The 21,761-nt window shown below is 36.4% G+C and overlaps 1 protein-coding gene across 1 annotated transcript in view; it reads right to left on the bottom strand.

The window, feature by feature from the left end:
- LOC140848629 (serine/threonine-protein kinase TAO1-like) overlaps positions 1–21,761 on the bottom strand; it is a 50,134-nt gene that overhangs the window by 6,463 nt on the left and 21,910 nt on the right. The window contains exons 9-13 of the mRNA XM_073232898.1: positions 18,143–18,340; positions 10,643–10,771; positions 7,888–8,091; positions 5,704–5,943; positions 1,224–1,406 (exon numbers count right to left, since the gene is read on the bottom strand). Of these exons, the coding sequence (XP_073088999.1) occupies positions 1,224–1,406; positions 5,704–5,943; positions 7,888–8,091; positions 10,643–10,771; positions 18,143–18,340 (954 nt within the window). The remainder of the gene's footprint in view (positions 1–1,223; positions 1,407–5,703; positions 5,944–7,887; positions 8,092–10,642; positions 10,772–18,142; positions 18,341–21,761) is intronic.

Here is a 21,761-nt window from a genome sequence, read left to right as displayed (position 1 = left end):
GTTACTGAAATACTATAGGTTTCTCTTTTAGTGATAATTTTGAAGCATAAGAGATGGAACTTTAGATTCAATTTTAAATATGCAAGTTGAAATCAGGCAGATTTATGAATTCTGTACATGGGACAACTACATTTTTCTAAAAATTTGTATGTGTTTCTGTCTTCCCACCTTGAATGAGAAACACAATTGAGATAATTTTTAGAGGCAAGTACCTCTTAAAGGAGCCAGTAATGAAGACAGCTGTGCCACAGAAATAGCAACACCTTATTTTGGTGGAGTTTTTAAGAACATTTATTTTTAATAGAAATGAGGTATTCTATTTTTAATCACAAGAACTGTAGAAAGTAGAGGAAAATCTATGCGCCAATTAATGGTCCAGAAGCGATGACAATTTTTAACAGACAAAACCATTAGGCATGTGTTAACTTACAATGGACCTAAGACATGCCAGCTGCTGGGAACTTATGGCTCAGGAATTCTGGAACAGAGCATTCAATCCTGGATACAAGTGGTATTCTACTACTTCTCAAAACAAATGCCTTTCCTCTCTTTCTTTCTCAAAAGCTTATACCCTTTGTTCTTTCTTCAACACACACACACACATACAGCCTCAGTACCTTAAAGGACACAAGTGAATTTAGGGATTCTAGTTCTAATATATATGACAAAGAGTAAGTAAAATAAATAAAGCTACATCTAGAAATATTTTCAGCCTGACACTTCATCTGTGTAAAACTGGTCTTACCTTCTCTTTTCTAGTAATGCATCAATCTGTACAGTTTCAGACCAGGGATGAATGAATAAAGTATATTCCTGATCCCTTTTCCTTGTCTCTCTCAAGCAATTACTAAAGTTTTTTCCTTCACTATCCAAGTTTCTCTCCAATTTCTTTAGGTACAACTAGGTACACAAAAGAAGGGAGGAAGACGGAGCCAGAGCTATCCTTTTACAATTCAACTGTCTTCACATAACTCCACATCATTCCTCTAGTAATTCCTACTTAAGTATATATATTCCTTTAATACATCACACTCATTAATTTTAAGGTTCATTACTGAATCAGTAATTTTAAAGAAAAAGAAAACACTACCAAAACTAGAATTAAGGAAATATGGTATTGTGAAAACAATCTAATGCCACCTCTGTCATCAAGAAAATATATTTATGAAATGATTTTGATGAAAGCAAATCCTGGCACAATTACTTTTTTCTATTACGCATACCTGTTGTTTCAAGAGTGCCTTGCGGAGGGAGACCCTCCGTTTCAGCTCCCGAAGCTCTTGAGCGTGTTGTGCCTCAGCCTGCATTTTGATCTTGCTCTGAAGTTCAGTCAACAGCTCCAGTTCCTGCTGCAGCTGCGTTTTCAAAGCCTGGCACTCTGCCTCCTGCGCTTCATCCAAATGCGGCTGAAAGAGAAAGAAAACATACATCCTCCTGTGAGCTACCTTCTCATGACCTATGGAAAGGAGGACGTGTAAGTTAAGGCAGACTACTCTTCTATAGGGCACAACCGTTCTCTTTTACATCTTGGAGTAAACATCTCTGGAAAAGGAAAACACAGCAACCAATGACGGCATTATAAGAATAAAGCTGTCATAAGCTATTTGGATGATGCCTAAATAATCATTATTTTTTAAAGGAAAACGGAATCTGATTGATGTAAGACTGGGAATGTCTTCTCTCCAATGGAAATAACTACAGAACAGGGACAAGCATGCCACAGCTTATGGGCCAAATCTGAACAGCTACCTGACTTTTTGTTTTTGTTTTTCAATAGTCCACTAATTAGGAATGGTTTTTTACATTCTGAAATGGTCACATTTTAAATGGCTATGTAAATACCCACATAATAACCTCAGTTTTTCCTCCTAAAATATTTACTATCTGGCCCATTAAGAAAAAGTCTGTAAACTGACATAGCAATTATTTTGTGCCTGCACTCAAATGTGACCATCTGGATTCCCGGTAAAGCGCTACTTTTTGAACCCTGCTTAACAAAGCTGCTTCTCCAATCTTGATGCACTGTTGGTATACGTACTAAACCTCTGCAAGGCACCAGCAGAGAGCCTATGTGGAACCTCATGACCAAGTGTATCAAAGAGAATTACATATGCATCCTGCATATTTCCAAGCAATGCTGAGAACAAGAAGAATATGGACCACCTTCACTATTTCCCAAGGTACAGCAGCATTTTCATCTCCAACTTAATATTTCAATTGTTGGGATTTTATTTGGGTGGTGGAAGGAAAGGGGCACTAAATTTGTTTTGCCTAAGTAAAATAAACTTACAGCTCGAGTGGAGAGCATTTCATTAATGTGGTCATACTGCTCAGTTAAGATGGCTAAGTTTTGGGTCTGCTTCTCCTTAGGCTTTACTCTTTAGCACCACAAGCAAAAACCTGGAAGTCAGCTAACTAATCTTTCAAAGGTCAAAGAAAAGTTATGAGGCAAGAGAAGGGACAACCCTTCTTGTGGAAATGGTAACAGACATGAACTACATAAACATTTTTGAGATAAAATAATTTGAGTTCAGAAACAGAATAACTCTGGCTTTAAGTCACAGGTTAATAATTCTATGAACTCAAGTTTCAATAAAATGTAGTAAGATGTGCTATATTTCATAAGGTATAGCCATCAAGCCTACGAGTAACAACACTCATTTCCTACACAAAGGCAGAACCTACAGTTGAAATTATTTACCTCAATATATATACTGCCAGATATTGAATGGTTGACTAAGTGTGCAAATGCGTGTATGACCAAACACTCTTGTCAAGGAACTAGTTCCCACTCTTTGCTCCCATACTACAAAATCAAATATATATCCTTTTCTGCATTTTACACCAATTGAGGTACTAAGTCATAGTCATGTACCTTTATTCTGTGAAGGGTCAAGAAATGTCTAGCTAGAAAGACAAACTCTTGGTTTAGTTACGCTTAGCACTGCCCTTAAATCCTGCCCTTGGTTAATAAAATTCCTCCAAGTTAGCCAGAAATGGAACAGTGAAATTTAGAATTCTCTTCTGACTTTGTGTAACCACCTCCATTCTTTAAAAAACTTTTAAGTATTCAAATATATTGCCAAGAAAACTATAGACACTCCATATCACTAGCTAATGACAAAAAGGAATGCCCTGGAAAATTTTTTCAACAAGATTAATACTTATACCAAGAATAAACTATATTCCTCAATGTTTCCCCCAAGTGAAAGCAGGATAAACATGTTCCAGTTGTTTCTTAATCACTTAATACTGACAAAACGTCACCTAATGGCAGATGAAGAAATGGCAGATAAACAATAGGTGTTTACCCAAGTCATTCCTCAGAAATGGTGCCCCAATGTCTACAAATACTGTCAGCTCACCTAAGTGTGCAAACTGAAGTCCTCCTATCCCCCTTAAAGTCTTAGAGAAAGTTGGAATAGTTGCAACTATTGAAGTTGAACTACTACATAGTAAATACAAATTTATCTTAAAAAGTTGCAACTATTACTTACATAAATGAAATGACATGATGTTAAAATAGTCTGTTTTCTCCAAGAAGGGACTAGGGTTACCAAAAAGGAAGGGATTGGGGAGTGTGGGTGGGGAGGGAGGGAGAAGGGGATTAAGGGGCACTATTATTAGCACTCACAATGTAGTGGGGTCATGGGGCACGCAGCACAGCGCGGAGAAGACAGTACTAACTCTATAGTGTCTTACTACGCTGATGGACAGTGACTGCAGTGGGTTGGGGGGGACTTCATAGTATGAGTGAATGTTGAAACCACAATGTTGCTCATGTGAAACCTTCTTAAGATTGTTTATCAATGATACCTTAATTTAAAAAAAAGAGTCTATTTTGTTCAAATTGGGCAAGTAGATAGATATATACAACTAAGAGGAACATGGTGATTTTCTTTCCCACTGAAGTAACAGAACAATTTCTTTTACGGAAAATCTTGAGCTTATGTATCATGAGAAGGACGTTTTCTATCTGAAGTCTGCCTATGACTGTGAGACATTATTTTTCCCCTTGATTTTTTAACAGTATCTGAAAATCAGACTAGTGTCTCCAAGCTTTCAAACGGAGAAGGGGGCCACAACAGGGAACCAAAAGGAAGGGTTAAACAGCAAACAACTAACCTATTCCAAGCCCCAGAGAAATGAAGTCCTATCAGATTCATGGTCTGACCAAAGAAAACTAAACAAGCTTTCAGTTCGGTTTACTTCTGGGTGCTGCTCACTTTAAAACTGTAATTCATTTTATAGACATGCTTTAAATATCTTTTGGTGAGAACCTCTACTATGTAACCACTACAAAGACAAAATAAATCTGGAAAATCATTATGAATTCTGATTGTGATAAGCATTAACTAATGATGGTTATGAGGGTAGTCAACGTACGAGCCACTCTGTAAACGATGTTCATTAGCTGTTTTGAAGATACAGCAAAGTATAAAATTTTACTTAGACTCACAAGAAAGGATAAATATTAGCTTTGCTTCTGTGTTTTGTTCAGGACAACTTGTATGAATGGAGTTGAATAGGAATCGGAGACACCACTAGGTAAGGTTTAGCTTCTGGTTTGGACACAGATTACTTCTGTGAGTGAATTTCACTTGACTTCAGGAGAGTTATTCAGGTAAGTGTTACCTGATAGTTTTATAGTTAAATTGTCAGAGATCGAAAAAGAGGGTAAAGGAGATACCGTGAAACCGGGCTTCATTGGATGTAAACACAAGTTTACAATGCGGAGACATGTACAGATTAACTGAGGTACTACTGTGGGTGACAACATATATAGTGGGTCATTTTGGTTTTTTGTTTATTAAGATTCATGTGATTATACTTCACGTATTTATTACAAGTTATAAAATTAGAAAATTCCTTGGAATTGTTAACTCTGGTTGATTTTGGTAGAGGGGGCTGGACCAGGTGGCCTAAAGAACAAGGAGAGGGAAACCTTTAAGTTTATAATACATACACTTTGGCATCTTTTGAATTTTGTATCATATAAATAAATTTCTCTATCAAAGCAAATACAAAATTTAAAGTCCTTTGATATGATATATCACCAACACTTGTCTTTCCTTATTTGTCTACAAGAGAGCATGTAATACCTCCTTCACTCTGATGTACTAATTAAAAAAATACACTCCAACTACACATGCCCCGGTCTTACCTATGTTACCAAACACAGAAAGAATGGGAGTAACAGTGTGATAATTCCACTATTCCTCTAAAGATGAGTATTGACAATGAAGGGAGAGGGGGTAAAAAGGCGTTTTTCATTCACTGGTTTCTGTACTAATTAAGAACTTACCGCCTCTTTTGGATACAAATCACATTCAGAGGAAATAAGATTCCAAAACTATAAAACTTGGAACAACAGAGAGAAGGCAGCAGGTTAGGATGTTGATATGTAGATTGCAGTATCAACACTGGACATTTGGGTACACTTAAAATGAGAATTTTGAATCTTATTTATGACACTTTCTACAGTTAAAAAGTTCTGGCCATTTTTTTGGTACTCTGCTGAGAAATACACAAGCTGAAGTCTGCAGCTATAGACCCTCTACACCAATACTAACCAAATATGCTTAAAATGAAAAGAAAAAAGCTTATTCAATTTCTTTATGACAGACATCTGGCTTAGACTTTTACTGTTTACATGTGCCTTTTATGTGTTGTCCTTTGCCAAGAAGCTTAGGCTAAAGGTACCTTCAGACTCTTAGGCTGCTGTCGAGCCTGCATGACGTGCTTCCGCCTTAGTTCTCGCTCTCTCCGCTTATTACGCTCCAGCTGGTCAGTGAGCTCGGCTTGATGCTGCAGTCTCATCAACTCACAGCGCATCTTCTGCACTGTGTTGAGGTGGCGGAACTCCAGTTCTTGCGTGGATTCATGCTGTCGCAGTAACATTGCATGCTCTAAGTCCTTTTGAGCCTGCCTTTTATTTAATTCCTAATCCATAAAAAAAGACAAAGGCATAATTTGATGATGTACAATGCCAGGAGAAAAAAAATCCTAAGAAACAGAATAACCAGGATATAGATGTAATTCTCTGATTCAGTAATGACTGCACAGTGAATATTAGAGTTTTATTACTGGAACTGTAGAAAATGGGCAATTAGTAGCACAATTGCCTTATCTGTTCATTTACTATTTATACTACTTTTAGCAATAAGCTTAAGACATATCACATCTGTCCCAAGAGACTTAATGTCCTTTCTACTCTCTTTCCGTCATTTATGTTTCCTAATTTTGTATCTGAACAGGATTTCTAAGTCATCCTTTGACTTTCTTCAGAGTATACATTCAATTCTACTACATGCAGTGTACCCAGTATAGTGCAGGGGTTAGGAACACAAGACTCTAGGGCTAGGCTGCCTGCTTTCGAAATCCTGGCTCTGCTACTGACAAGCAGTGAGTCCTTGGGTTAATTACTTAAACTCTCTGTGCTTCCATTTCATTACTTCTCAAATGGAGACCATAACACAGCTGTTTCATAAAATTAACGTGAGGGTGAAATGAGTTCATACGGGGAAAGCTGTCAGAATACCTGCCTCATGATCAATAAATGTTACTACAATTTTTTTCAGTTTAAAAGATCAAATGTACAACACACACACATACACTCACACACTCTCTCTCTTTTACTATGTAGAAGGAAGTCAGACGTGCCCCCTTTGCCTCCGCTGCCCCTTCTCCAGGGGCCAACATTTGGTGCATATGTTTCCCAACCTTCCCCACGCTTATCGTGATACAACTATTACACAAAAACATACAGTTTTAAAATTGAATAACAATATATATTATAGGCATATAATATGCTTGCTTTACCTAAAAATATAATGGACAAATACAGATTTTTAAAGAAATTTTTATTGGAAGCTTCTGCTTTCTGATGCCATAGTTTTTCTACTTTTTGCTTTATGACAAATTTTCAATAAACATCTACACATGATACACCATATAATTATGTTACTATTTCTTTAGGATAGAATTCTAGAAGCGGATTCGGTGGGTAGAAGATACATGCAAATTAAATTGTTAAAGCTGCTGAATTATGCTCCAAAATGGCAGTATCAATTTATATTCTTACCAACATTGACCACTTTCCATGCCACTACTAGGACTCATCAATTTTTTAGACCGATCTTATCTAATTGATGCAATTGTCTTAACTTGAATTTATTAGTGAATTTGAATAATTATGTTATACTTGAAGTTTATTTTAAGCCACTCTTGAAAATAAATTGATCTATGCTCATAGGCATACCTGATAATGAGTACCGTTGTTTTCATTGGCATAAGTTTCTACATATTCCCAATGAATAATTTAATGTTTATAAAATTATGTTAAATGGTAGTATATACCTCATGGCACCCATTTTGGATGAAAAGGCATAAGTTATCCAATTAATTTTCTCATATTAAAAATTAACAGTTCTTTCATTCGTGGATTTAATATTTATTAAATATTTATTTAATACATATTTATTGAATACCTATTATGGGCCAGCCACTAGCTACAAGGCCTGGATATATCTAGCCACTGGATATAAAAGCCCTGAACAGAACCTGGGACTTGATCTAATTTCCATTCTACTTGGGGAGAGAGAGATCCCCATAAAAAGTGTGTGCACATATGTGTGTATGTGTGTGTGTGGTGTGTGTGTGTGTGAGAGAGAGAGAGAGGAGTGCAAGAATATTTAAAGAAGGGAGGAGGATTTGGAGATCAGAATTGAGGAGATATGAAGTGAGGGAGAAGGTGAATCGTGTGGGTTGGGTTTCCAGGGAAGAAGGACTTAGGCAAAGGCAAGCAGAGGTGCTCTAAGGCCCTGAGGGTGGGATGTGACTGACATATTTTCAGGAAGATTCTAATTTCACACCATTTAAACATACCTCCCTGAGAAGGTCCTGCTCCAAGTTATGGCTCCCAAGTAGCAACTTTCTTTTCAAGCAACGGCATTGCAGCTCTAGGTACCGTTTCTGATGTTGAAGAAGATTGGTCTTCTCCTCTTCTTGGAAATGCTGTATGTTCTGTTTCTGGCTTGAAAGCCATTCCTGTTTTTCTTTTCTTGGGGTGCTCTTGTTTTCATTCAGCTCCTGGCAAGATAAAAAACAACTGAGTTCAAAATACATAAAAATTAACTACATGAATATACTGTTTGATAGCTGGTAATCTTCAGTAAAAATACTTAATTTGTGCCCTCTCTCATGGGCAGGCAGGGCAATGACCTTAAAGGAGGTAGGTAGTATTTTTCTGTTTCTGGAGTTATCCATGAAGTAGGACAGAAAAGAGAAAACATACACTAGAAAACATGCACACTTTTTAGCTTTGCACAGCTATATTTAGGATGGCTCATAGCTTTGAAAGCACGCAATGATTGGTGAATGGAGTAAAACATCTTTGTTTGAAATCCTCCCAAAAGGGGGAAGAAGACAGTGCTTTCAAGTAAAAATCACACATGAATTAAAATTAAGGTTAAAATATAGTTATGTCTCACTTCTTGGCTTTCAACAATTGAAATACTAAGTTTTTGGCAAAGTTAAGGATGGGCTCAGTATAAAAGACCAGAAATTAAATGGAAAATCAACAAAACCACAGGAAAATAGAGACCGTTTAGAATAGATTTAGTCTTCAGCACTGTAACCACTGAACAAGGCAAGACCAATGTTTTTCTACAGCATTTTAAACATCATCTCACAAACTACCTAAAAAATTTATTTATACTGGATAGGATGAGAATACTGACAATACATTCAATGATGCAAACCCAAGGATGCTAATCAATACTAGTATATTTCAACCTACAAGGCATCAACCTTGCAGAGAATATAAATCAGCCATCTTTCCTAGGTCTAAGATGATTTTTTAGAGACTGTTAACCTTATGGTTCTTCATCTGTTGTTCAAGAAAGAAACCGATGATTCATTACTTTCATTGATAAGATACTCAAACACATAAAAATAAAAAGCACATGAGCTTGTAGTTCTCAACTTAAGGATGTCAATGAGAAGACAGGGATAATACAGGCATATACAGAAAGAATCACTTGCCTATGTTTTTCAAAATCTTTGGCCAAGGAAATTTCCCACCCACTAAGACTATAGTAGGTCCCTTCCTCTATACTGATAATAATCATTCTAAATGAACACACACACACACACACACACACACACACACACACACACACACACACACATGCAGACACAAAACTACCTTCTAAAAGAAAACGAGCTTATTAGTTAGACTATGAATTATATGCTTAAAGGATTATCTAAACCAACACATTCATTTATAAAACTAAAACCTGATTTCACTAGGAAACAACTATAGAACTGCATTTTGTTGGATATTTATTGACAGTTGGGAATCCTGTTTACCATCTTTTCAAATCCCATGTTCTAGTATTGAGTTTAGCTTTTAGATTACAGTAATGGGAATACATAGCAGGTTACACTCTTTAAAGTTGGAAAAATTTTATCAATGAACCTCACTCGGCAGGGTATATATAGCAAGGCTTTGTGCCACCAATGTCCTTAATAAGACTTATATATCTAATTATAGGTCAAATTCCTATACACAAGAAAGCACTGTACCAAAGAGATTATGGTTATTTTATCAAGATTAATTTATCTGCATGCTAATAATTAAGTACATGGACTAAAAATTTCAGTCCATCAGTCTGTAAAAGAGGGTGTAAACTGGGGAAGTCTCGGTGGGTGGGGAATTTCCTTGGCAAAAGATTTTGAAAAACATAGCCAAATGATTCTTTGTGTATACGCCTGTATTATCTCTGTCTTCTCATTGACATCCTTCAGTTGAGAACTACAAGTTTATGTGCTTTTTATATTTATGTGTTTGAGTATCTTATCCACAAAAGTAATAAAGAATTGGTTTGTTTCTTGAATAACAGGTGAAGAACCATAAGGTCAATAGTCTCTGAAAAATCATCTTATACCTATGAAAGATGGATGATTTATATTCTCTGCAATATAATAAAGATACTATAGTTGACACAAATCATTTTCCTGTCCTGACCACTATCCTGAATAATAATCCCCTTTCAGAAATTGCCTTAGGACAACATGGCTTTCCTCACAGTTAGACTAGATCTGTGATAAAAATAAGTTCAAGAAAGCAGCACATAAAGGGCAAACACACATGAAATCCTGTAGCCATAAAGACATAATTAGCATGCTTTCCTAGTAAAGAAAATGGGATGAGAAGAAATGTCTCTTATCCTTATTCTGTGTTAAAATCAGAATAAGAACAAATTATTGTAATCTGAGCCCAAAGTAAGAAGGTATGATTTACTTTTAAAGGAAGAGATGTATGGCTCTTTTTCATAGCTAAAATATTTTTATTTCTAGTGACTCAGTTACTTAATAAGTGCTTAGGAAAGCTACTATAAATAAAAGCTTTATAAAATAATTCATATTTTAAAGAGATCACTCTTTTTAGATCCCACTCAACTGAGGATCTCAGCCATTGAAAAGTAATAGGTTATAATCAATGTCCTCACTTAAACTGGTATATTGTTAGTGGCCACAAACAAAAGAAAATTTTATCTTAATGGTTCTACGAGTAGATCAATATTGGATATAATCAGTAAGCAGGTAAGTGGCTTGAAAATTTTTATAAAGTAAATACCTCCTTAAGTTGTTCCTTTCGAAGTTTGTATTCTCTCTTCTGGGACTTCAAAAGGCTATTCAGTTCTTTCTTCTGCTCAGCCTGAATACGTTGTTGAAATTTGTTCTCCTCACTGGACATCAGTTCAGCCTATAGGAAAATTTTTAAATGGATCAAATTAGCTAAGCAGATAAGCTTCAAAGCAGCAGTTTAATACACATTAGCAAAGATATTTCCTCCCACCTAAGAATATAAAATCAGTATAATCATTACCAAAACAAGAATATCCAATAAATTATTAACAAATATTACTCAGCATCCTTATGATTTGAATTTCAGAGAAACACTAAAATGGAACTCATCTTTAAAATGCTGATCTTTTACAGGGTCAGTGTTTTCACCGTTCCCCCCCATTTAACTAGAGTACGCTGCCCGACCCCCCTCACTAATAAAACAAAACAAATGTAATTAAGTTATGACCTTTTATCTAGCTGGACTTGTGTATTAACTACTAAAAGCATACTGCTGACTGGCAGCCTTACCAACAACATGAACAGATATTCACACATATTCTGTATGTTGTATAAATTATATACTGTATTCTTACAATAAAGAAAGCTAGGAAAAAGAAAATGATCTTTAAACTGTCTCCCAAAACATTTTCCAAGACCTTTATTGAAAAAAATATGTGTATAAATGGGCCTGTGCAGTTCAAACCTGTTATTCAAGGGTGAACTATACATATTCATTGTAGAACATTTAGGAAATACAGAAAAACACAAAGAAGAAAAATCTTGCATGATTTTACCACACGGAGATAACCAATATAAACATTTTGGTGCATACCCTTCCTAATTTTTTCTAGGCATGTATAGATATTGATATAAATATATAAAACAAATCTAAAATCATATTGTACATCCTGTTTCATGAATTCCTTTCCTAAAAATGTTAGTATCTACCTGTTTACAAAGTATTCAAGAAAGTACAACACCAAACAGGATTCTAAATATTTCTATATTCTTTTGCCAAATTATTTCAAAATCAAATATTCATTTACACCAGAAATTATTTTGCTAAATTCTCTATTACTGTGAGACGGTGATTCTTCTTTTTTTGCAGACATATTTGAAGATATGGTGTAAATTTATTGAGAAGTTTACATTTTACTTGACAACTGTGATTATCAAAATAAATTGAAACTAAAGGGACACCAAGGAAATTAGAAACCAGTTTTCACAAAAGACTCCTAAAAAAATGCACCTTTATCATACAGTAGAATGATACTTATTTGTAGTAAACAAATGGGCTAAATGTGAATCTGAAACCCTCTTAATTTCTCTTAATTTAACATTCTCTGTATACTACAGTACTCTTCAATTCTTCTGATATAAAAATGCTACTATAAATTTAAGGTTTCCAAAAAGTACATAGGGAATGATAAATTTTTTTTAGAACCTGAATCACCTACTAACTGATTTATCAAACTCCTCAGATAACCAAAGTACCCAAGGCATAGAACAGAATACTTAACGACTTTTTTTTTCATTAAGGTATCTTTGATATACACTTATGATGGTTTCACATGAAAAATAATGTGGTTACTACATTCATCCACATATATCATCGAGTTCCCCCCATACGCCATTGCAGTCACTGCCCATCGGTGTTGTAAGATGCCACAGTCACTACATGTCTTTTCTGTGCTACACTGTCTTCCCCATGATCCCCCCACACCATGTGTACTGATCCTAATAGCCCTCAATGCCCTTCCATCTCCCTCCCCAACTGCCCTCCTGCACACCTTCCCTTTGGTAGCCGCTAGTTCCTTCTTGGGAGTTTGTGAGTCTGCTGCTTTGTTCCTTCAGTTTTGCTTCATTGTTATACTCCACAAATAAGGGAAATCATTTGGTACCTGTCTTTCTTTCCCTAACTTATTTCACTGAGCATAATACCGTCTAGCTACATCCATGTTGCTGCAAATGGTAGGATTTGTTTCTTTCTTATGGCTAAAAAGTATTCCATTGTGCATATGTACCACTTCTTCTTTATCCATCCAACTACTGATGGACACTTAGGTTGCTTCCATATCTTGGCTATTGTAAATAGTGCTGTGATAAACATAAGGGTGCATATGTCTTCTTCAATCTGACAACTTTTTTCTCTGGGTAAATTCCTAGGAGTGGAATTCACGGGCCAAATGGAATCTCTATTTTTAGTTTTTTGAGGAACCTCCATATTGCTATCCACAATAGTTGAACTAGTTTACATTCCCACCAGCAGTGTAGGAGGGATCCCCTTCCTCTGCATTCTAGCCACCATTGTTGTTCCTAGTCTTTTCGATGTTGGCCATGCTAAATGGTATGAGGTGATATCTCATTGTGCTTTTAATTTGCATTGCCCTGGTAATTAGTGATATGGAGCATCTTTTCAAGTGCCTCTTGGCCATCTGAATTTCTTCTTTGGAGAAGCATCTGTTCATATCCTGTGACCATTTTTTAATTGGGTTATTTGCTTTTTGGGTGTTGAGGCATGTGAACGCTTTACATATTTTGGATGTTAATCACTTGTCGGATATGTTGTTTACAAATATATTCTCCCATACTGTAGGATGCCTTTTTGTTCTGCTGATGGTGTCCTTTGCTGTACAGAAGCTTGATGTAGTCCCATTTGTTCATTTTTGCTTTTGTTTCCCTTGCCCAAGGAGATGTGTCCAGGAAAAAGTTGCTCATGTTTATATTCAAGAGATTTTGCGTATGTTGTCTTCTAAGAGTTTTATGGTTTCATGACTTACATTCAGGCCTTTGATCCATTTTGAATTTACTTTTGTGTATGGGTTTAGACAATAATCCAGTTTCATTCTCTTGCATGTAGCTGTCCAGTTTTGCCAACACCAGTTGTTGAAGACACTGTCATTTCCCCATTGTATGTCCATGGCTCCATTATGGTATATTAATTAACCACATTTGCTTGGGTTTATATCTGGGATCCCTAGCCTGTTCCATTGGTCTTTGGGCCTATTCTTGTGCCAGTACCAAATTGCCTTTGCAGTAGAGGTTGAAGTTGGGGAGCATAATCCGCCCCCAGCTTTATTCTTCCTTCTCATGATTGCTTTGGCTATTTGGGGTCTTCCGTGGTTCCATATGAATTTTAGAACTATTTGATCTAGTTCACTGAAAAATGCTATTGGCATTTTGATAGGGATTGCACTGAATCGGTAGATTGCTTCAAGCAGGGTGGCCATTTTGACAATATTAATTCTTCCTATCCATGAGCAAGGGATATTATATTCCATTTATCGCTATCTTATTTTTATTGAATGTCTTATTCAGCTTCTCACTGTTAAGTATGATGTTGGCTTTGGGTTTGTCATATGAGGCCTTTACTATGTTGAGGTACTTGCCCTCTATACTCATTTTCTTGAGATTTTTTACCATGAATGGATGTTGAACTTTGTCGATTGCTTTTTCTGCTTCTATGGAGATGATCATGTGCTTTTTCTCCTTATTTTAGTTAATGTGGTGGATGATGCTGACGGATTTTCAACTGTTGTACCATCCTTGCATCCCTGGAATAAATCGTACTTGATCATGATAGACTATCTGTTTGATATATTTTTCACTATGATTTTGTTGAGTGTTTTTGTGTCTATGTTCACCAGGGATATTGGTCTATAATTTTCTTTTTTTGTGGTGTATTTGCCTAATTTTGGAATTAGAGTGATGCTGGCCTCATAGAATGAGGGTGGAAGTATTCCCTCCTTGTCTACTTTTTGGAAAGCTTTAAGGAGGATGGGTATTAGATTTTCACCAAATGTCTGATAAAATTCAGCAGTGAAGGCATCTGCTCCAAGAGTTTTATTTTAGGTAGATTTTTATTACCAATTCAGTTTTGCTGCAGGTAATTGATCTGTTCACATTTTCTGTTCCTTTCTGGGTCTGCCAAGGAAGGTTGTACTTTTCTTGAAAGTTGTTCATTCCTTCTGGGTTATCAAGTTTCTAAGCATAAAATTTTTCACCATATTCTCTAATAATTCTTTGTATTTCTGTAGTGCCCATAGTGATTTTTCCTTTCTCATTTCTAGACACTCTTTTTTTCTTGATAAGTCTGGCTAGGGGTTTTTCCATTCTGCTTATTTTCTCAAAGAACCAGCTCCTGCTTTCATTGATTCTATTGTTTTATTCTTCTCAATTTCATTTAAGCCTGCTCTAATCTTTATTATGTCCCTCTTCTACTGACTTTGGGCCTCATTTGTTCTACTTTTTCTAGTTTTGTTAATTGTGAGTTTAGACTGTTCATATCGGGTTTTTCTTCTTTCCTGAGGCAGGCCTCTATTGCAATATACTTCCCTCTTAGTACAGCCCTAGCTGCATCCCACAGATTTTGCATTGCTTGATCTGTTTTTATTTGGTCATTGATCCATTGATTATTTAGGAGCATGTTGTTAAGCCTCCATGGGTTTGTGGGTCTTTTCATTTTCTTTGAGTAATTTATTTCTAGTTTCATACCTTTGTGGCCTGAGAAGCTGGTTGGTTCAATTTCAATATTTTTGTATTTACTGACATTCTTTTTTGTAGTCTAGTATATAATCGATTCTTGAAAATGTTCCATGTGCACCTGAGAAGAATGTGTATCCTGTGGCTTTTGGGTGGAGCATTCTGTAGATATCTGTTAGGTCCATCTGTTCTAATGTGTTGTTCAGTACCTCTGTTTCCTTACTTATTTTCGGTCTGGTTGATCTGTACTTTGGAGTGAGTGGTGTGTTGAATTCTCCTAAAATGAATGCATTGCATTCTATTTCCTCTTTTAATACTGTTAGTATCTGTTTCACATATGTAGGTATTCCTGTGTTGGGTGCATAGATACTTATAATGGTTATATCCTCTTGTTGGACTGATCCCTTTATCATTATGTAATGTCCTTCTTTGTCTCTTGTGGCTTTCTTTGTTTTGAAGTCTACTTTGTCTGATACAAGTACTGTAACTCCTGCTTTTTTCTCCCTATTGTTTTCATGAAATATCTTTTTCCATCCCTTCACTTTTAGTCTGTGTATGTCTTCGGGGTTGAGGTGAGTCTCTTTTAGGTGGCATATAGATGGGACTTGCTTTTTTATCCATCATATTGACTCTGTGTCTTTTGATTGGTGCATTCAGTCCATTTACATTTAGGGTGATTATCAAATAGGTATGTACTTATTGCCATTGCAGGCTTTAGACTCGTGGTTACCAACGCTTCAAGGAAAACTTCCTTACTATCTAAGAGTCTAGGCTCACTTAGTGTGCTATTACAAATACAATCTAAAGGTTCTTTTTTTTCCTCCTCCTTTTTCTTCCTCCTCCATTGTTTATATATTAAGTATCATATTCTGTACTCTTTGTCTATCCCTTAACCTACTTTGGGATAGTTGATTTAATTTTGCATTTGCTTAGTAATTAATTGTTCTGCTTTCTTTAATGTGGTTTTATTACCTCTGGTGACAGCTATTTAGCCTTAGGAACACTTCCGTCTATAGCAGTCCATCCAAGATACACTGCAGAGACAGTTTGTGGGAGGTAAATACTCTCAGCTTTTGCTTATCTGGAAATTGTTTGATACCCTCCTTCAATGTTAAATGATAATCTTGCCAGATAGAGTACTCTTGCTTCTGCTTCATTGCATTAAATATATCATGCCACTCCCTTCTGACCTGTAAGGTTTCTGCTGAGAAGTCTGATGACAGCCTGATGGGTTTTCCTCTGTATGTGATCTTTTCTCTCTCTCTGGCTTCTTTTAATACTCTGTCCTTACCCTTGATCTTTGCCATTTTAATTATTATATGTTTTGGTGTTGTCTATCTTGGCTCCCTTGTGTTGAGAGATCTGTGCACCTCCATGGCCTGAGAGACTATCTCCTTCCCCAGATTGGGGAAGTTTTCAGCAATTACCTCCTCAAAGACACTTTCCCTTTTCCTCTCTCTTCTTCTTCTGATACCCCTATAACACGAATATTGTTCTGGTTGGATTGGTCACACAGTTCTCTCAATATTCTTTCACTCCTAGAGATCTTTTTTTCTGTGCCTCAGCTTCTTTGCATTCCTCTTCTTCAATTTTTTTCATTTATCGTCTCCTCGACCATATCTAATCTGCTTTTAAATCCCCACATTGTATTCCATAATGAATGGATCTCTGTTCTGGATTTGTTCCTGCATTCTTGAGTATTTTTCTGTACCTGCATGGATGTGTTTATGATTTTTTTAATCTCTTTTAGGAAGATTGATGAGTTCATTTTCACTTGACCTCTTTTCTGGTGTTCTGGGGATTTTGGTTTCAACCAGGTTCCTTCGACATTTCATATTTGTATGTGGCACCATCTAGGACCCTGAAGGTGCACTCCCTGCAATTACTTAGCCCATGGAGCCATGTCAGGGGTCTCAGAGGAGCGGCGCTCGTGACTGGGGGTTGGGAAGAGCTGTTTCCTGCTTCCCAGATACTGTATGTCTCTACACAGCCAGACTAGTCAACCAAACACACAGGTGTAACCCTCTATGCTTTGCATTTGTAACTGCTGTAGGCAGGACCTCCCTCGGGCTGGACTGATGCCAGGGCAGGGGCAGATGGTTTGTAAGCCAGTGCCAGCTTGCCAGAAGGTGCAGCAGGCTGCATATCATGGTGGAAGGCCTCGGAGCTGTATAGCCAGCCAGGGGGATGGAGTGCCTGAAGTTCCTGAAAAGTTCCCAACCTGCTGGGCAGAGTGCACCTGAACAGTTTTGTCTACCTGTCCTTTTTCTTGAGCAGCAAGCCCTGTGCAATATTTGCCCATTTAGTAGCCCTCTCACTGTTAGGAAGTCTCTCATACTGCCTGCCTTTCTTTTCTCCCAGAGCAGCTGGATGTGAATCCCTGTTTTCCACAACAGCTGGAATCTCAGTCTGTCCAAGCATTCTTCCTGTCTTAGCTTTCCAACCCCACTGATCTCCAGAGCACCATGTAATATAGGTTCTTGCTCCCACAGCAGATCTCCAGGGCTGGGTGTTCAGCAGTCCTAGGCCTCCACCCTGTCTCCACTCCATTTCTCTTCCTTCTGCCAGTGAGCTGGGGTGGGAGAAGAGCATGGGCCCCCCAGATCATGGCTTTGGTATGTTACGTTTTTTGAGGTCTGTTCTTTTCTCCAGGTGTAAGAAGTCTGGTGCTGCCTTCTTTCCTGTTGATCTTTTAGGGTTAGTTGTATTAACAATATTTTCATATTATATGTGGTTTTGGGAGGAGGCCTCTGTCTCACCTCTCACGTCGTCATCTTTAATCTGATCTACCTGACTTTAATCACTGTTACATGATAAAACTATCAAGTTATCAGGACATAATTCCGTATCTACTGGTTCCCGACCCAGCACTTGATATTTAACCTATTATGTACATATTTTTCCCTTTCCCCATTTGATTTGCTTGGTTCTGGGGAACAGATACCCTAACATCAAAATGCCATCTTGGTTAATTTTGAAATAGCCACAAGTTAGAATAGATACATTAGTAATACTGGTCAACTACCTCTTTTTCCACAGCAGCCTGATGTTTCTTGATCAGTTTCTTCATTTTTGCAGCAAAGTTGTTACGCTGCATTTCAAGATCTTTCTCTAACCTGAGATGATGCTTATCCATCTCAGCCTTCAGCTTATCTTTCAGAGACATCAGCTGTTTCTGATGCTCAAGTTTTCTGAGCTCATGTTCTTCCATTTCCCTTGTAACCTACAACAATGGAGAGGAAAGAATGAAATAAAGCAAAACCTTTTTCTTTCAAAACCATCTTAGACCAGTCTACTATCAACTAAGTAGGTAATTCATGTAGGAGATCCCAGTCAACAGCTTCTAATAAAATTTCATCTGAAAAAGCAGACAAGCTAGCTGGTTCTAAAATTAAAATGGGAATGTAAAGCACCCAGAATAGCCAAAATTTTGAGGGGATATGAAAAGTTGGTAGATTTAAATTCAGTAATCAAAACAGTGCAGTATTGGTATGAGGACAGGCTGAATAGAGCAAAGGAACACACTGAAATCTGGAAACAGACCCACATATATTCAGCCAATTGATTTACTACCAAAAAGTCAAGTTAATTCAAAGAGGAAAGGAAAGTGTTTTTAACAAATCCTGCTGTAACACCTGGTTCTCTGTATTCTAAATAAATAAATGCTTAATCATGCTATACACAGAAATTAACTTGACAAGAGTCACTTGACATAAACCTAAAATCCAGAATCAGAGAGCAGGAGAAAACACAGAATATTATCATGACCTTGGGGTCAGCAAATGTTTCTTGGGTAGGACACAAAAAACACTGATTATAATGAAAAAAATGTACAAACTGGATTCTCAAACAGAGGCAAAATTCAGATAATGTAAGATTAACCATTTAAAGTGAACAATTCAGTAGCATTTAGTATATTCATGATGTTCTGCAACCACTGCCCCATTGTAAAGAAAAAAATGTACAAACTGGATTCTCAGAGACAAAATTTATATAATGTAGGATTAATCATTTAAAGTAAACAATTCAATAGTATTTAGTATATTCATGATGTTCTGCAAGACTGCCCGTATCTAGTTACAAAACATATATAATACTTCAGAAGAAAACCCTGTATGTTTTAAGCAGTTGCTCCCCCATCTCCCCTTCTGGTAACCACCAATCTATTTTCTGTCTATGGATTTATCTATTTTGGATGTTTCATATAATATGTGACCTGCTGTATCTGGCTTCTTTCACCTAGCATGTTTCCAAGGTTCATCCATATTGTACAGGATGCAACAGTACTTCGTTTCTTTTTATAGTGAATAATATTCCACTGTATGCCCATACCCTCATTTGTTTATCCACTTATTTGTTGCTGGACCTGTGTGTTGTTTCCACCTTTTGGCTATTGTGAATACTGCTCTTGTGAACATTTGTCTATATGCATTTGTTTAAGTACCTGCTTTCAATTGTTTTGGGTATATATCTAGGAGTAGAATTGCTGAGTCATGGGGAAATGCTATGTTAAACTTTTTGAGAAATCATCAACTGTTTACCACAGCAGCTGACATTTTACATTCTTACCAGCAATATATAGCAGGAGTTCCAATTTCTCCACGTGCTCTCTAGTTGTTATTTTCCATCTTTGTTTTTGTTTTTCTCTCTTAATAGCTAACCACCTAACAAAACAGCAGCAGACTCACACAGTCCAAGAAGGGACTAGCAGTTACCAAAGGGAAAGGGGTGGGAAGGGTGGGTGGGAAGGGAGGGAGAAAAGGATTAAGGGCCATTATGATTAGTACACATAGTGTAGATGGGGGAGATGGGGAAGGCAGTAATAGCACAGAGAAGACAAGCAGTGATTCTATAGCATCTTATTACGTTGATGGACAGTGACTTCAATGGGGTGTTAGGTGGGAACTCAATAATATGGGTGAATGTAGTAACCAGTGTTGCTCATGTGAAACCTTCATATGATTGTATATCAATGATACCTTAACAACAACAACAAAATAGCTGGCCATCCTAGTGGCTGTAAGGTGGTACTCATTACAGTTTTAATTTGCGTTTCTCTAATGACTAATTATATTGAGTATATTTTCATGTGCTGTTGGCCATTTGTATACATTCTTTGGATAAATGTCTTTTCAAGTCTTTAACACATTTTTAAAAATTGAGGTATAGTTTATATATTAATTTGAATAGTTTTTTGGTGGAGTCTTTAGGGCTTTTTTTATGTAGCATCGGGTCATCTGCAAACAATGACTGTTTCACTTCTTCCTCACCAGAGTGGGTGCCTTTTATATTTGTCTTGCCTGATAATGTAGCTAGGACTTCCAATACTCTGTTGAATAAAAGTGTTGTGAGTAGGCATCCTTGTCTTATTCCTGATTTTAGAGGAAAAGTTTTTAGCTTTTTCATGGCCTTTACTCATTTTTAATGGGTTGTTTGAATTGGATTTTAAAACTAAAAATTTTAATTTATCACAGATGGAGAAAAAATATTTGCAGGACATATCGGAGAAAAAATACCTGTATGTTTCTTATGAAAGTCAAACATACATATGCCCTATGACTCAGCCATTTTATCCTATGTATTTGTCACAGAAATTAAAACATCATGTTCAAAGACATGTACATGTTTGTAGCATCTTACTATGCTGATGGACAGTGACTGTACTGGGGTATGTGGTGGGGACTTGGTAATAGGGGGAGTCTAGTAACTGTAGTGTTGCTCATGTGATTGTACATTAATGACACCAAGATAATAAAATAAATAAATAAATAAAAGTATTTATTTCATCTTCCACTTGCCCCTCAGCAACCTCTAATCTACTTTCTGTGAATTCGCCTATTTTAGATATTTTGTATAAGTGGAATTCTAATAATATTTTTCCTTTTGTGTCTGGCTTATATCACTTAGCATTTTTTCAAGGTTGGCTCACATTGTAGCATATATCCGAACGCCGTTCCTTTTCACAGCTGAATAATATTCCATTGTAGATATATATATATATATATATATATATATATATATATATATATATATATATACACACACACACACACACACACACACTATGGTTTGTTTATCCATTCATGTGTGTTAATGAACACTTGGGTTGTTTCCATCTTTTAGCTATTGTGCCTAGTAACTTTTGGTAATACTGAAAGCAGTGAAGTTAAAAAGGAAGCATTCCTATCAATTGTGAAAAGGAGTTACCTGACCTTCCAATGTTTTCAAGAAAATTTAAAATCTTACACATGAAAGTGTAGCAAACATCCACATTTCCTAAACTGAGAAGTTGTAATTTCTACAATTACACCCAGTTTTATTTTTAAAATGTAAACATTATGGAAAACACAAAAATCACTTTCCATTATCACCCACCTTAAACCTTTCTCCACGTCCCAAAGGCAACCATTATCATTAATATCATGTTGAATAGTTACTATTTTTACATACCTTCGTTTTCATCTAAGTAACTTCAATTAATACATTATATGGTATTTATTGATTTAATTATTCTAAGATTTAAAAAATATTCTTTTTGCATTCTCAAAACATGTTTACTAAATGCAGACATTAAACTGGGAATTAAAAAGCCTTTTGCCATTTTAAAATAAGTTGCCTAAAATTATGTTCCAAACTTCTGATAC

This window comes from Manis javanica, chromosome 4 (genome assembly GCF_040802235.1).
Source record: "Manis javanica isolate MJ-LG chromosome 4, MJ_LKY, whole genome shotgun sequence".
Lineage (NCBI taxonomy): Eukaryota > Metazoa > Chordata > Mammalia > Pholidota > Manidae > Manis > Manis javanica.
This window is presented reverse-complemented; position numbering and strand designations above follow the sequence as displayed.